We start from the raw sequence: 12,553 nt of genomic DNA on the forward strand, positions 1-12,553 counted from the left end.
CTAAGTACTTAACTAACCTATGTGCTGAGATAAAATGTCTGACTCTTAATGGATTTCTGCATAGTGATCATTTTGTTCTATTTTCTTTTTCAGACTCATTCAAGCCAAGCTGGAAAATCTGCACTCTGAACACATTTCTTTAAAGGCTCATGACACATTTTGCATTCAGCCCCTGATTTGAGAATTATGATTCTATCAAAATGTCAGGAAGTGATTCGAGACTGTCTCCTCTTTTATCAACACATGACCTCAAACTTGCGTGCACTCAGTGCTGTGTCAGGGAGAAGGAAATTACATATACATTAAAATCAGTCCAGCACCAGTGCAGTCACAATGTCCTGCTCTGTAAAGCCAAAAGTGGCAGTAAATGGAGGCCTGTTTCTAGACGGCCAACATTTCCAAACCCAAGTCAGTATATGGCCTGCTGGCACTTTGTAGAGGGCCGTGGTTGCACGCGGCACAAGAACCGGTGCACCTTTGCCAGAAGTGATGAGGAAGCTGTGGTGTGGACATTTGAAAAGCATCAGGGACTGGATCACACACTTCTTTGTAACATCATAGTTCAGTCTGAGAGAGGGCCCCGTCAGTCTAACACTGCTGAACCTCTGGGTGACATCTTGGCAGTTGTAGATTTGAAAGCTGTGTGTGATCTGTGCTCTGTCAAGGAGAATGAAACAACATACACACTTCAGTCAATTGTGCACAAGTGTGGTAGAACTCTGTTGTTGGCCAAAGGCAAAGGCTCTGACCAATGGAAACGTGTCTCTGAGCGACGTACAGGTGAACATATTGGTCGAAATGTCCTTTACAAAGTGTGTGAGGACTCGAGATGCACACAACACACACAAGGTCGAGGATGCACTTATGCCAAAAGCTTTGAAGAGGCCACTGTTTGGAACTACATTAGAGAGAAAAAACTCACTAAGACAGAGTTAATCAGACTTTTAACTGAGTCAGAGTCTATTTTGTTAACACCAGAACATGCAGCTGAAAGCATACTCCTGCAGTTTTCAGGTGAATTCACTGAGTTCTGTAAAGACTGCTTTCAGGAACATCCACAAAAACTAACAAGCAAAAGGTGGAACGACTTTTGTGCAGCAGATTCAGCACACACCTGGGACCCAGTCTTAGTTTATCACCTATCAGAGAACAGCAGGAAACATGTCTACAGCCAGGTGCGCCCTCTTCCCCCAAACTGTCAGTTTACATACTGTAGTTATATCATACAAGGCAAGCCCTGCTGGCACACTGCCGGCCAATGCCACTCCGCCCAGAGTGAGGTGGAGATGGCCGTGTGGAAAGCGGAGCATACTGGGCTCCATGTTCGGCCTCACCTCCTTCGGCTGAGCCGACAGGAGAATAAACAGCCCGGTAAAGTGACCATGTACTGTAAAGTTTGCCTCCTGAGCCTTTCTTCCCCAGAGAGCTTCTACAAGCACTGCGCCTCTTTGGATCATGCCCAGTTAGTCGCACAGGATACCACAACCACGTGGAGAGGACGAGAGCCTCCACACAACCGGCGAGATGAATTTTGGCTGTGTGAGAGGTAAACAGCTCCACTTCCTTTAGTCTTTTACCATTAAGGTTCTGTAACAAGGCTTTAATCAAAATAACCCAAACTTCTTCTAAATTTAGTTTATTAAGCTCAGTTTTTTTATATTAATCTGTAGAGGGCAAGTATAAACAATAGTGGAACAAGTACTCAGATTTAGTGTCATGGTTCTGGGCCGTGTGCCCAGCGTTTTGTGTTGTATTCTTTTAGGTTCTGTTTTCATTGAGTTTCTGTGGTGTTCCTAGTTTGTTTTGGTTTTGATTTTCCATCATAGTTTCCTGTCCTGTTATTAGTTATTGACATATTGATTTCCTAGTTCCCTTTGTTCCTGTCTCCCCTGCGTCTCTGTGTTCTAGTAGCTGTCCTGTCCCTCTGTCATGTCTCTGGTCTTATGTGTTTTTGTTGTGTTGTTTACTTCCTGTGTGATGTGTCAGGTCTGCATTTCTGTCTCTGTCTAGTTGTTTCCTGTGTCACTTTGACAGTCCCTTGTCCCATGTGTTTTACGTTCAGCTGTGCCCCTCACCTGTTGCATTTTCCCTGATTACCGAGTGCGTGTCCTCAGTCTGTGTCTGTTCCTTGTCGCATCGTCGTCAGTGTTTCCCTGCTTGTTGTTACCCTGCTTCCCAGTTTATGTTTTAGCTCTGGCACCTGTCCAGTCCCAGTTTATATTGTATTCAGTTTCCCCTGTTTTTCCTTCAATAAACTGCTTTTTACCTTCAGTCCTGCCTGTGAGTCCTGCATATTGGGTCCAACCTTGCCTGCTACAGCATCAGCATAACATTTCAATTAACAGACATATTTAAGCACAAACAAACAAATGGTTTTCTAAATCTGGGGCCTATTCCAGGAAGCAGGTTTAGCTACAACTCTGGGTTTGTTAACCCTAAAATAAGGGAAACTCAGAGTGTCTCTTGGAGGGACTCCTCCCCTCCTGCTGCACCTGAACCACCTGACACTCCCATTCATTTCCTCATTCATAAAGTGGCTGTCAGAGCATCAGAGGAGCACATTCATCTGCAGACGTTTATGTTTCTACAAGCACTGAAATCCCAGTTAGATGTTAATTCATTATTTTTGTACATAACATGAAGCTTGTACAGTCGTTCACTCGTCAATAGGCTGTAAGGACGGTGACAGCAATGATGTCACGGATTTATAATGAGGCAGCTGTCAGACTGTCAGTCTGTTGCTCTGAAACATTTACTGTAGTTACTGCAGCATCACTGTTACATCACACTGATGTAACAGTGGGTGGTTGTAGCTCAGGAGGTAGAGCAGGTCACCTACTGATCGATTCCTGGCTACTCCAGGCTGCATGCCAATGCTAGCACTTAGCCAGTGTATCCTTGCGCAAGATACTTAATCTCAAGTTGCTCTCTGACGCAACCGTTGGAGTGTGAATGTGTGTGAATGTTAGATAATTTTTAAAAAAGCACTTAGCTTAGATAATCATGGAAGTGCTTGTATGAATGGGTGTGAATGGTGTAAATGTAAAGATATTGTATAAGCGCTTTGAGTGCTCAGGCAAAGTAGAAATGTGCTATATAAGAACTAGACCAGGGATCCTCAACTCCAGGCCTCGAGGTCCGGTGTCCTGCAGATTTTAGATTTGTCCCTGATCCAACACATCTGATTCAAATGGCTGAATTACCTCCTCAGTATGCAGTCGAGTTCTCCAGAGTCCTGCTAATGACTTCTATATTTGACTCAGGTGTTCAAGCAGACACATCTAAAACCTGCAGGACACTGGACCTCGAGGCCTGGAATTAAGGATCCCTGAACTAGACCATCTGTCGGAAGCTTTAGACACAGAAACACTTTGGATGGAAAAATGTTTGGATCCTGGAGATGATGGGAATGTCATCTATCAGTGAAGCTGATCTTAGATCAGATTAGAAACATTAAAGCAGAAGGATTTTTATCCAATAATGGCAGAAATAATGAAATTCTCCATTTAAAACTATTAATAAAGTGAGGTTGCTATTCCATAGATTCCATTTTTACCGTATAATTATTTAAACAATTAAATGGCCATAAACTGAGCTGTCATAAACTGCAGCCAAAACTGACCTGAGGTCAGCTCCGCACCCGGGGTCTGCTGCTGTCTCAGTCACTAACACACAGGTTGGTCAGTAAACTCAGTCTGAGCTCTTTCTCCACATTTTTTATCTTCGCTTTCTGTCTCGTACAGTTTGTCCACCAGGCTGCAGCTGAATAATTAGATTTTATAAATCAAATGGAAAATTAGGATTCAGCTTCATCTGATGGAGATTCAAGTTGTGTAAATGATGACAGCAGACATTATAAAAGAAATTTTCTAACAAACTTTTATTCTGTCTACGATGATAACAGAGTGGGTCAGGCTGATTAAAGTGACTCGTCATGCTCCACACTGACACGTGCGATCCTCCATCTATTAGATTAAAATGGAGGCTCTGCTCTTTATTTACCCATTGCTATGGTGAATCCTGGTGTCTGCACTCCATTGATAATGGCTTTCTTTCCTCACTCATGCACGTGTTAACTCAGGGTGAACATACTCTGAATTTATTGAACTAACTCTGATCAGCTGTTCTGGAACAGGAAACTCAGAGTTGATTGACTCAAAGTCTGTTTTTAAATTCAGTTTGTTGGACATGCTTCCTTGAATAGGCCCCTGATCAAATAGTTTCTGAAGTCTAAACCTAACCAAACAACAGGTGAACTTGACTGAAACAGGACAATTTCCTTCTTTATGCTTCAATCACCTCATGTACTGCTAATAGGCATTTAAAACTTCAAAATCATCAAGTATTTTTTTAAATCATATTATTGTAATTTTGCAATGCTTAATGATTTAATATCAGTGGTTATTGCAGCAAAAATATGAAGACCTAATTTCTAAATGTTTAAGTCTGCATTGGTAAAAATCTTTGAAGGAACACTCTTCTTGTCTTTTGATGTACCAGTTTGATTAATTTCACTTAATGTACTGTTTAACTTGCCATGTTATCTTAGACCTCAAACTTGTGAGTACGGCAGCAAGTGCTCAAAAGCTCACTCTGTGGAAGAGCTGAAGGAATGGATGATGCGTGCTACAGAAGAGAAGGAGATCAGACATAACATCGAAGCCCAGGGGCTCATGTCCTATAATGACATGCTCTTGAAAGAATACAAAAACAGCAGTAATGAAGTGTACATTGTAAGTATGAGGCTTCAGTCTAATGTGTTCATATTTTATATCATACTGTCGGCACACTCGGCATACTGAGAGGCACTGTATGCTAATTTCCAGAAATTACACTTAAGGGAAGTGACTTTAACTTGGACAATATTCCTGCTTAGGGGGAAGTACATTTCAAAAGGACAGGAATTCCTCAGGTTGCAACCCTCAACATTTTTGATCAACAAGGTTTTTGACTCAGGCCAGGTTCTAGAACAAATTAACTTATGGTGTATCTAAAATTTGTGGTAAAGTCAATGAAGCTTTTGCACACAGTATGACCAGGCATGCAGGTGCTGTAGCCAGATGGGGTTATTATTGCTGATCTGCTCCTGTTCGGCCTTACCCCATGCAACTGTTTGCAGCTGTGTTGCTTTTTCAACACCTGCTTCCTCAACTATTTTTAAGTATAGTAATGACATTCGAAAAGTTAATACTCACTGAACTAGACTAAAGTTACCCAACCATGGATAGATTCAACAGCCCTGCACTAGAGATTACCATGAATGTGTGGTGAGACTGAGGTATCATGTGAGTATACCCACTCACTGCAAGACTAGAATTACAACCCATTTATTGCTCATGTTTAGCTGAGGATGCAAACATACAAAGCTCCACAGGCGCCTGGCTTTTCTGTTGGGTTAACCACACAAATGGAGCAGTTTGGATTAAAAAAAACAAACAAAGTATATTTTCTTACATTTGCAGACAAATTTACCTAGTATTTTCAGGGCTATAGCCCCCTGGTGTACAAAATTTTGAAAAGAGTTCGATGGACTAAATAAGTCTAGCATACATGCCTTACATCTTTCTCCAAGTCATAGCAAATGTTGCCCTTCTCCTGCAGAAAACTCTGCAGCGCTGTCACAACTGAAAAGCACAAAGAGAACAACAGGGAAAGATAGGGTATTTGCACATCAGACAAAACACATACATAAAAAAGGGGGAAAAAACTCAGTATTTTTGTTTTTGCCTTTTCTGATAAAGTACAGTACAGAAAAGTAAACAATCTGACTAATCTGGTATGTTTTGAATAATAATCGCTTAGTTGACTGAATGCATTTTTCTATTTAAATGTTGATTTGAGAGTGGATCCATTTTCATTTTTTGACTCTTAAATTGTGTATTTCACTTTTTCAAACAATGAACAGATATCTGAACATGTTGACGATGTTAGCATCTCTTGTGATGAAGATTTAACAGTGGATTGTAACGAGATCAGTGCAACTCTAAAATGGAACTTCCAAATTGAGACAGAGGTAAGATTTACCAGTTTTATTTTTATAACACAGGTCATTACAGTTTTTGTTCTTTTCTAGTGTAAAATTACACAAAGTCCAGCTGATCTGTGTTCTCTGTGTCAAAAGTTTCACGTTTCACTATTTTAAGACCGTTGTCACTAGATTGGTAACTTGTGCACAAAAATAAGAATCATGCCGTCATCATAAACAAAGCCCAAATTATACTGTTTATTTATGAAAATGTCTTTTAGATTAGCAACAATAATGGCAGAAAACCCAGCCTCGGGGCAAAATGTTTTTAAAAACAGTATTTGAAGGCTTGAATCTTTGTGATCTTGGTAGGGTCTACCAAGTAAACTGCATCCTGGGGGGAGGTTAGGGACCTACAGTCCAAATAGGCCACGTTCAACGTCTCCTTTACAGAGGTAGCCTGTTATGGCAGCAGTCTGAGAACTTTACAGCTGTGAGGTTGAAGAAGGAAGTCTTTAAGGCTTGGTTGGTCCAGAGCTTTCCTGAAACAAGAGGCAGATACCAGGAGGCCAGAAGGACCACAACTTCTGTAGTCACAGAGGACAAAACTTGTGGGAGGTGTTTAGGGGATCTGTGGAGAAGGATTTTTGTTTGGCCTCAAGTTCTAGTAAACAATTGGCAACTAAGGGGAAACAGGGTTTTGGTCAGGCTGTTTGGTCAGGGACTGTTGACCCAAGATAGGAACATTGTTTGATGGTGGACACAAGACTGTGGGGAACTCCTGAACTCAAGCAACACATCCTTCGTGGAGAAGGAAGGGTCTGAAGACCTGGGGGGGAAGCTTGGCCTTCTAGAGACTGTCGAAGTACTTGAAAAGCTCCTCAATGGCAAAGTGCTGGGTGTGAATGGGAGAAGATGGGAGATGCAGAAGTCTGTGGATGTGGTTTGGCAGTCTGGGCTGACCCACCTTTTGAGTGTTGCATGGAGGTACAGGGCTGGTGGTCCATTGTTTCTCATATTTGAGGCTCTGTTGCATTGTCCTCTAACTCAGTTATGAACCTGGACCATTTTTTTTAGCCATAACCGACCCCATAAAGGCTGGTTCTGCAGACACTTCCCAAATCTATTTCTTCTTTAATCAGCACAACTCTTTTCAGCTGTGCTAGCATCATTGTAAATTACTTTTTCTAATGGTCAGTAAGCTTGGTCCCATTGCTGATTAATAGTCATTTAAATGTGTTTCTTTAATTAAGAAAGATCCCTAAGTGACCCCAAATACTTGGATATATTTGGTAAATTAGACAACACAAAATAATCTAATTGCAGAGCAGGCAAAATACTTTCAGGCTCAAGTAATTAGATCTTTTACTAAAACTATAATACTGTGTGTTATGAATTCCCTTCTCAGTGTGTAATTAGAATTTTTTTCTTTTAATGTCCAAGAAAGGTTAGAATTATGTCACAAATTTGCTTAAATGGCAGTTTTGTGTTTAAACAGAGACAGCTTGTGCATGTGGCGCTGCTAAAGCAGGAACCAGGAGCTTCATTCACTCTTGGTGATGCAGATTCTGAGCCCTGCATTTACTCATCGGGTGAACTTTTTCTCAGTGGAGACGGGACCTATGACATCACTGTATCTTTTACATCCACCAACCCAGGCTTGTACGAACAGTGGTTAGTGCTTGATTTTGACATGAGACCAGTGCTCTTGAAGAAACTCAAAGTTAGAGTAGGCCATGTGTTATTTGACGACACTGAACAACCAACTGTGAGCAGTGGAGCAAGATTTCAATGTGCGGAGCGTTGGCACAGAGGGAACAGGATCATCATCCCCTGTTCGTCCAGGACAGAAGAACAGGAGGAGCTATTAAAGAAGTACAAGCCTCCGCAGATTAGTTTTCTGCATAAACGCTCCCACAACACTCAAACAACGCTGAATAATGAAAACTACAGAGAAAGAATGCACCATTTCCTGTACGATGAAGAACAAGCAGAAGATCAGGTTGTTTCACGGTAACGTGCTTTGTGTGTCGTTTTTCTTATTTGTTTGAATTTGCACACATACACATCTGCCTAAGATTATTTTTTTTCTTATGTCTTTTAGACTAAATGTTTGTGGAGAAATTACAACACTGGATAAATTAAGCAGCTCACAGTTTGGCTATAAGGAGGCTCCTCAGGGACAGCTGTTATGTGCTGTGCCAATTCCTTATCTTACACAAGACAGACCTGAGGGGCTGGCACTACAACGGAGCGTCCGATCTGCTCTGATAGCCCCTTTAACTTCTTGTCGTTCAAACAACAAAGTCTATGAAGCTAGGATTCTCCCACACAAAACAAGTGAGAACAAAATTTTTTTGCAACTGTCGAAACAGTGTTGCTCTGATCTGGCACTCAAAAGAAATGAATCCTATCAAATGGAGGTGCAGTTCCAGTTGGACCACTTAAGTTACTGCACAATGCACAAGGCTGTGGATCTTCTTCCTGATACAAATATCGTGTTTCCAGTCTTTAAAAACTGTGTAGTTCCTGTTAATAATGTCACCTGTGAGAACCTCAACACAAAGCAGCAATTAGCTGTTGAATTCATCACGGGGAAATCCATTGTCAAAAAGTTTGTGGCACCACTCCTGATTTATGGACCATTTGGAACTGGGAAAACATTCACCCTTGCTACAGCAACCAGAGAACTTTGTAAGGACCCTCAGAACAAGGTTCTAATCTGCACCCACACCAACAGGTAAAGACTAGCCTGTATGTTCAGTTTCTATGTGGATGAAATTAGAGCTAGCTAAACCTGGTTCATTACCATGTCTTTGTTGTATTTAAAAGCACAACATTGCTTTTTTCTCAGCAAGTATACATTACTTGCCTTCATTTCCCACCACTTTTCTTAAATCATTGTCGTGAATTTTGATTGGATCAGCTCGGGGGGGGGGGGGCTTTTGCTGGGGAAGGGGAGATGGAAAAATATTTATTAAAAATTAAACATAGGGTATCTATCTTTAAAGATTTTAAGAATACAGTATTACAGTATTAAGCTTATGTCAACTACTTCAGCTATAAAAAGTTATTTGAACAGTAAAAAAATGAACTAATTCAATATTGATCAAGTTGACATTTTACAGTGTAATGTAAGAAACCATTTCAAGATAACAGAGTAAAGGCTATATATTTTATGCCTTAGTTTTTATATATATATATATATATATTAGGGGTGGGACTTTAACGCGTTAATTTCGATTAATTAATTACGGGGAAATTAACGCGTTAAAAATTTTAACGCATTTTAATCGCACTTTGCACCGTGGAACGTTTCTCAGTGCACGAGTTCCCGGCATACAGATTATATCGACGCACAATGTCCAAATTAGGGGCCGAATCCTGCGAAGGACCCGGCCCACGTCTTTCGCAGCCCACGAACACCACAAAGGCCGGAAGTGAGCAGCTAGCCTTCATATCAGCTGCCGTCACCTCTGTGTAGCTCATGTCGCCTAGCAACCGTGAGTGCGAAGCACAGCTGTGTAAAAACAGCTGTTAAACGGAGAACGAACTTTTTCTCCTTTTTGTGGTTTAATTTTAAGTCTTTAATTCAAAATAAGCTGTTAAAACAAGCATAACACATTTCAACATCAAGGAATACAGCTGAGTGAATGATTAATTTCCAACTATAACAAGTGAGACATTAATGTTGAATAAAACTATCCAGTTATGATGCTTAACTTTAATTTCAGGTGTTTGTTTATCACAGGAGCACTTCCACCCTTCGTTGGTCTGTGTAGTAGACTGGTGGGAAAATAAACAAAATTTTGAAGTTTAAGCTTATGTATATTGATTTATTCATCAACTAAACTTAAATTAATATTTCTCATGTCAAATATTGAAATGCGATTAATTTTGATTAATTAATTACAAAGCTTGTAATTAATTCGATTAATTTTTTTAATCGAGTCCCACCCCATCCATCCATCCATCCATTTTCTTCCGCTTATCCGGGGCCGGGTCGCGGGGGCAGAAGCCTAAGCAGAGAAGCCCAAGCTTCCCTCTCCCCAGCCACCTCCTCCAGCTCATCCGGAGGGACCCCAAGGCGTTCCCAGGCCAGCCGAGATACACAATCTCTCCAGCGTGTCCTGGGTCTACCACGGGGCCTCCTCCCGGTGGGACATGCCCGGAACACCTCACCCAGGAGGCGGCCAGGAGGCATCCTAATCAGATGCCCGAGCCACCTCAACTGGCTCCTTTCGATGTGGAGGAGCAGCGGCTCTACTCCGAGCCCCTCCCAGATGGCTGCACTCCTCACCCTATCTCTAAGGGAGAGGCCAGCCACCCTTCGAAGGAAACTCATTTCTGCCGCTTGTATTCGCGATCTTATTCTTTCGGTCACTACCCAAAGCTCGTGACCATAGGTGAGGGTAGGAACGTAGATCGACCGGTAAATCGAGAGCCTCGCTTTTACGCTAAGCTCCCTCTTCACCACGACGGACCGGTGCAGCGTCCGCATCACTGCAGAAGCAGCCCCGATCCGCCTGTCGATCTCCCGTTCCCTTCTCCCATCACTCGTGAACAAGACCCCGAGATACTTAAACTCCTCCACTTGAGGCAAGAACTCGTTCCTGAGCCGGAGATGGCACTCCACCCTTTTCCGGCTGAGGACCATGGCCTCAGACTTAGAGGTGCTGATTCTCATGCCAGCCGCTTCACACTCGGCTGCGAACCGTTCCACTGCGAGCTGGAGGCCCCCCCGTGATGAAGCCAACAGAACCGCATCATCTGCAAAAAGCAGAGATGAGACTCTGAGGCCACCAAGGAAGAAGCCTTCCGCCACCTGGCTACGCCTAGAAATTCTGTCCATAAAAATTATGAACAGAATCGGTGACAAAGGGCAGCCCTGACGGAGTCCAACACCCACAGGAAACAAATCCGACTTATTACCGGCTATACGGACCAAGCTCTCACTGTGGTTGTACAAGGACTGAATGGCCCGCAACAATGGGCCAGACACCCCATACTCCCGCAGAACCTCCCAAAGAACACCCCGAGGAACACGGTCGAATGCCTTCTCCAAGTCCACAAAGCACATGTAGACTGGTTGGGCAAACTCCCACGCACACTCGAATATCCTTGAGAGGGTAAAGAGCTGGTCCAGCGTTCCACGACCAGGACGAAAACCGCATTGTTCCTCCTGAATCCGAGGTTCGACTAACGGACGCACCCTCCTTTCCAGCACCCTGGCATAGACCTTACCGGGGAGGCTGAGGAGTGTGATCCCCCGAAAGTTGGAGCACACCCTCCGGTCTCCCTTCTTAAAGATGGGGACCACCACCCCGGTCTGCCAATCCAATGGCACTGCCCCAGATCTCCACGCGATGTTGCAGAGGCGTGTCAACCAAGACAGCCCTACAACATCCAGAGCCTTCAGGAACTCAGGGCGAATCTCGTCCACCCCAGGGGCTCTGCCACCAAGGAGTTGTTTAATTACCTCAGTGACCTCACCCCCAGTGATGGTCAAGTCATCCCCCTCATCCCCAGACTCTGCTTCCACTACAGAAGGCGTGTCAGTGGGATTCAGGAGGTCCTCGAAGTATTCCTTCCACCGTCCGACTATAGCCTCAGTTGAAGTCAGCAGCACCCCCCCCGCACTATAAACAGTGTGAGTGAAGCACTGCTTTCCCCTCCTGAGTCGCCTGACGGTTTGCCAGAATCGCTTCGATGCCGTCCGAAAGTCTTTTTCCATAGCCTCACCGAACTCCTCCCACACCCGAGTTTTTGCTTCGGCCACTGCCCGAGCTGCATTCCGCTTGGCCTGCCGATACCTGTCAGCTGCCTCTGGAGTCCCACAGGCTAACCAAGCCCGATAGGACTCTTTCTTCAGCTTGATGGCTCCCTTCACCTCCGGTGACCACCATCTGGTTCGGGGGTTACCACCACGACAGGCACCAACCACCTTGCAGCCACAGCTCTGAGCAGCCGCCTCAACAATGGAGGTGCGGAACATGGTCCATTCGGACTCAATGTCCTCAGCCTCCCTCGGAATGCTGTCGAAGTTCTGCCGGAGGTGGGAGTTGAAGATCTCCCGGACTGGGGCTTCTGCCAGGCGTTCCCAGCGCACCCTCACAATACGTTTAGGTGTGCCAGGTCTGTCCAGCATCTTCCCCCGCCACCTGATCCAACTCACCACCAGGTGGTGATCAGTTGACAGCTCAGCTCCTCTCTTCACCCGAGTGTCCAGAACATACGGCCGCAGATCTGATGATACGATTACAAAATCGATCATCGACCTGCGACCTAGGGTGTCCTGGTGCCATGTGCACTTATGGACATCCTTGTGTTCGAACACGGTGTTTGTTATGGACAAACTGTGGTTTGCACAGAAGTCCAATAACAAAACACCATTCGGGTTCAGATCGGGCAGGCCGTTCCTCCCAATCACGCCCCTCCAGGTCTCACTGTCATTGCCCACGTGAGCGTTGAAATCTCCCAGCAAGACTATGGAGTCACCAGATGGAGCACTCTCCAGCACCCCACCCAGCAACTCCAAAAAGGGTGGGTACCCTGAACTGTCATTCGGCGCATAAGCGCAAACAACAG

General features: G+C 44.0%; 1 protein-coding gene across 5 annotated transcripts in view; it reads left to right on the forward strand.

Annotated features, from left to right (window-relative positions):
- The window catches only part of LOC115779786 (helicase with zinc finger domain 2), a 38,179-nt gene that overhangs the window by 6,885 nt on the left and 18,741 nt on the right, over positions 1 to 12,553 (forward strand). For all 5 annotated transcript variants that reach the window (XM_030728585.1, XM_030728587.1, XM_030728588.1 and 2 more), the window contains exons 2-6: positions 94 to 1,546; positions 4,550 to 4,733; positions 5,906 to 6,013; positions 7,464 to 7,978; positions 8,070 to 8,705. In XM_030728585.1, coding sequence (XP_030584445.1) covers positions 201 to 1,546; positions 4,550 to 4,733; positions 5,906 to 6,013; positions 7,464 to 7,978; positions 8,070 to 8,705 — 2,789 coding nt within the window. In that variant the 5' untranslated portion in view covers positions 94 to 200. The remainder of the gene's footprint in view (positions 1 to 93; positions 1,547 to 4,549; positions 4,734 to 5,905; positions 6,014 to 7,463; positions 7,979 to 8,069; positions 8,706 to 12,553) is intronic.

The sequence above is a fragment of the Archocentrus centrarchus genome, chromosome 5, assembly GCF_007364275.1.
Source record: "Archocentrus centrarchus isolate MPI-CPG fArcCen1 chromosome 5, fArcCen1, whole genome shotgun sequence".
In the NCBI taxonomy this organism is placed as follows: domain Eukaryota; kingdom Metazoa; phylum Chordata; class Actinopteri; order Cichliformes; family Cichlidae; genus Archocentrus; species Archocentrus centrarchus.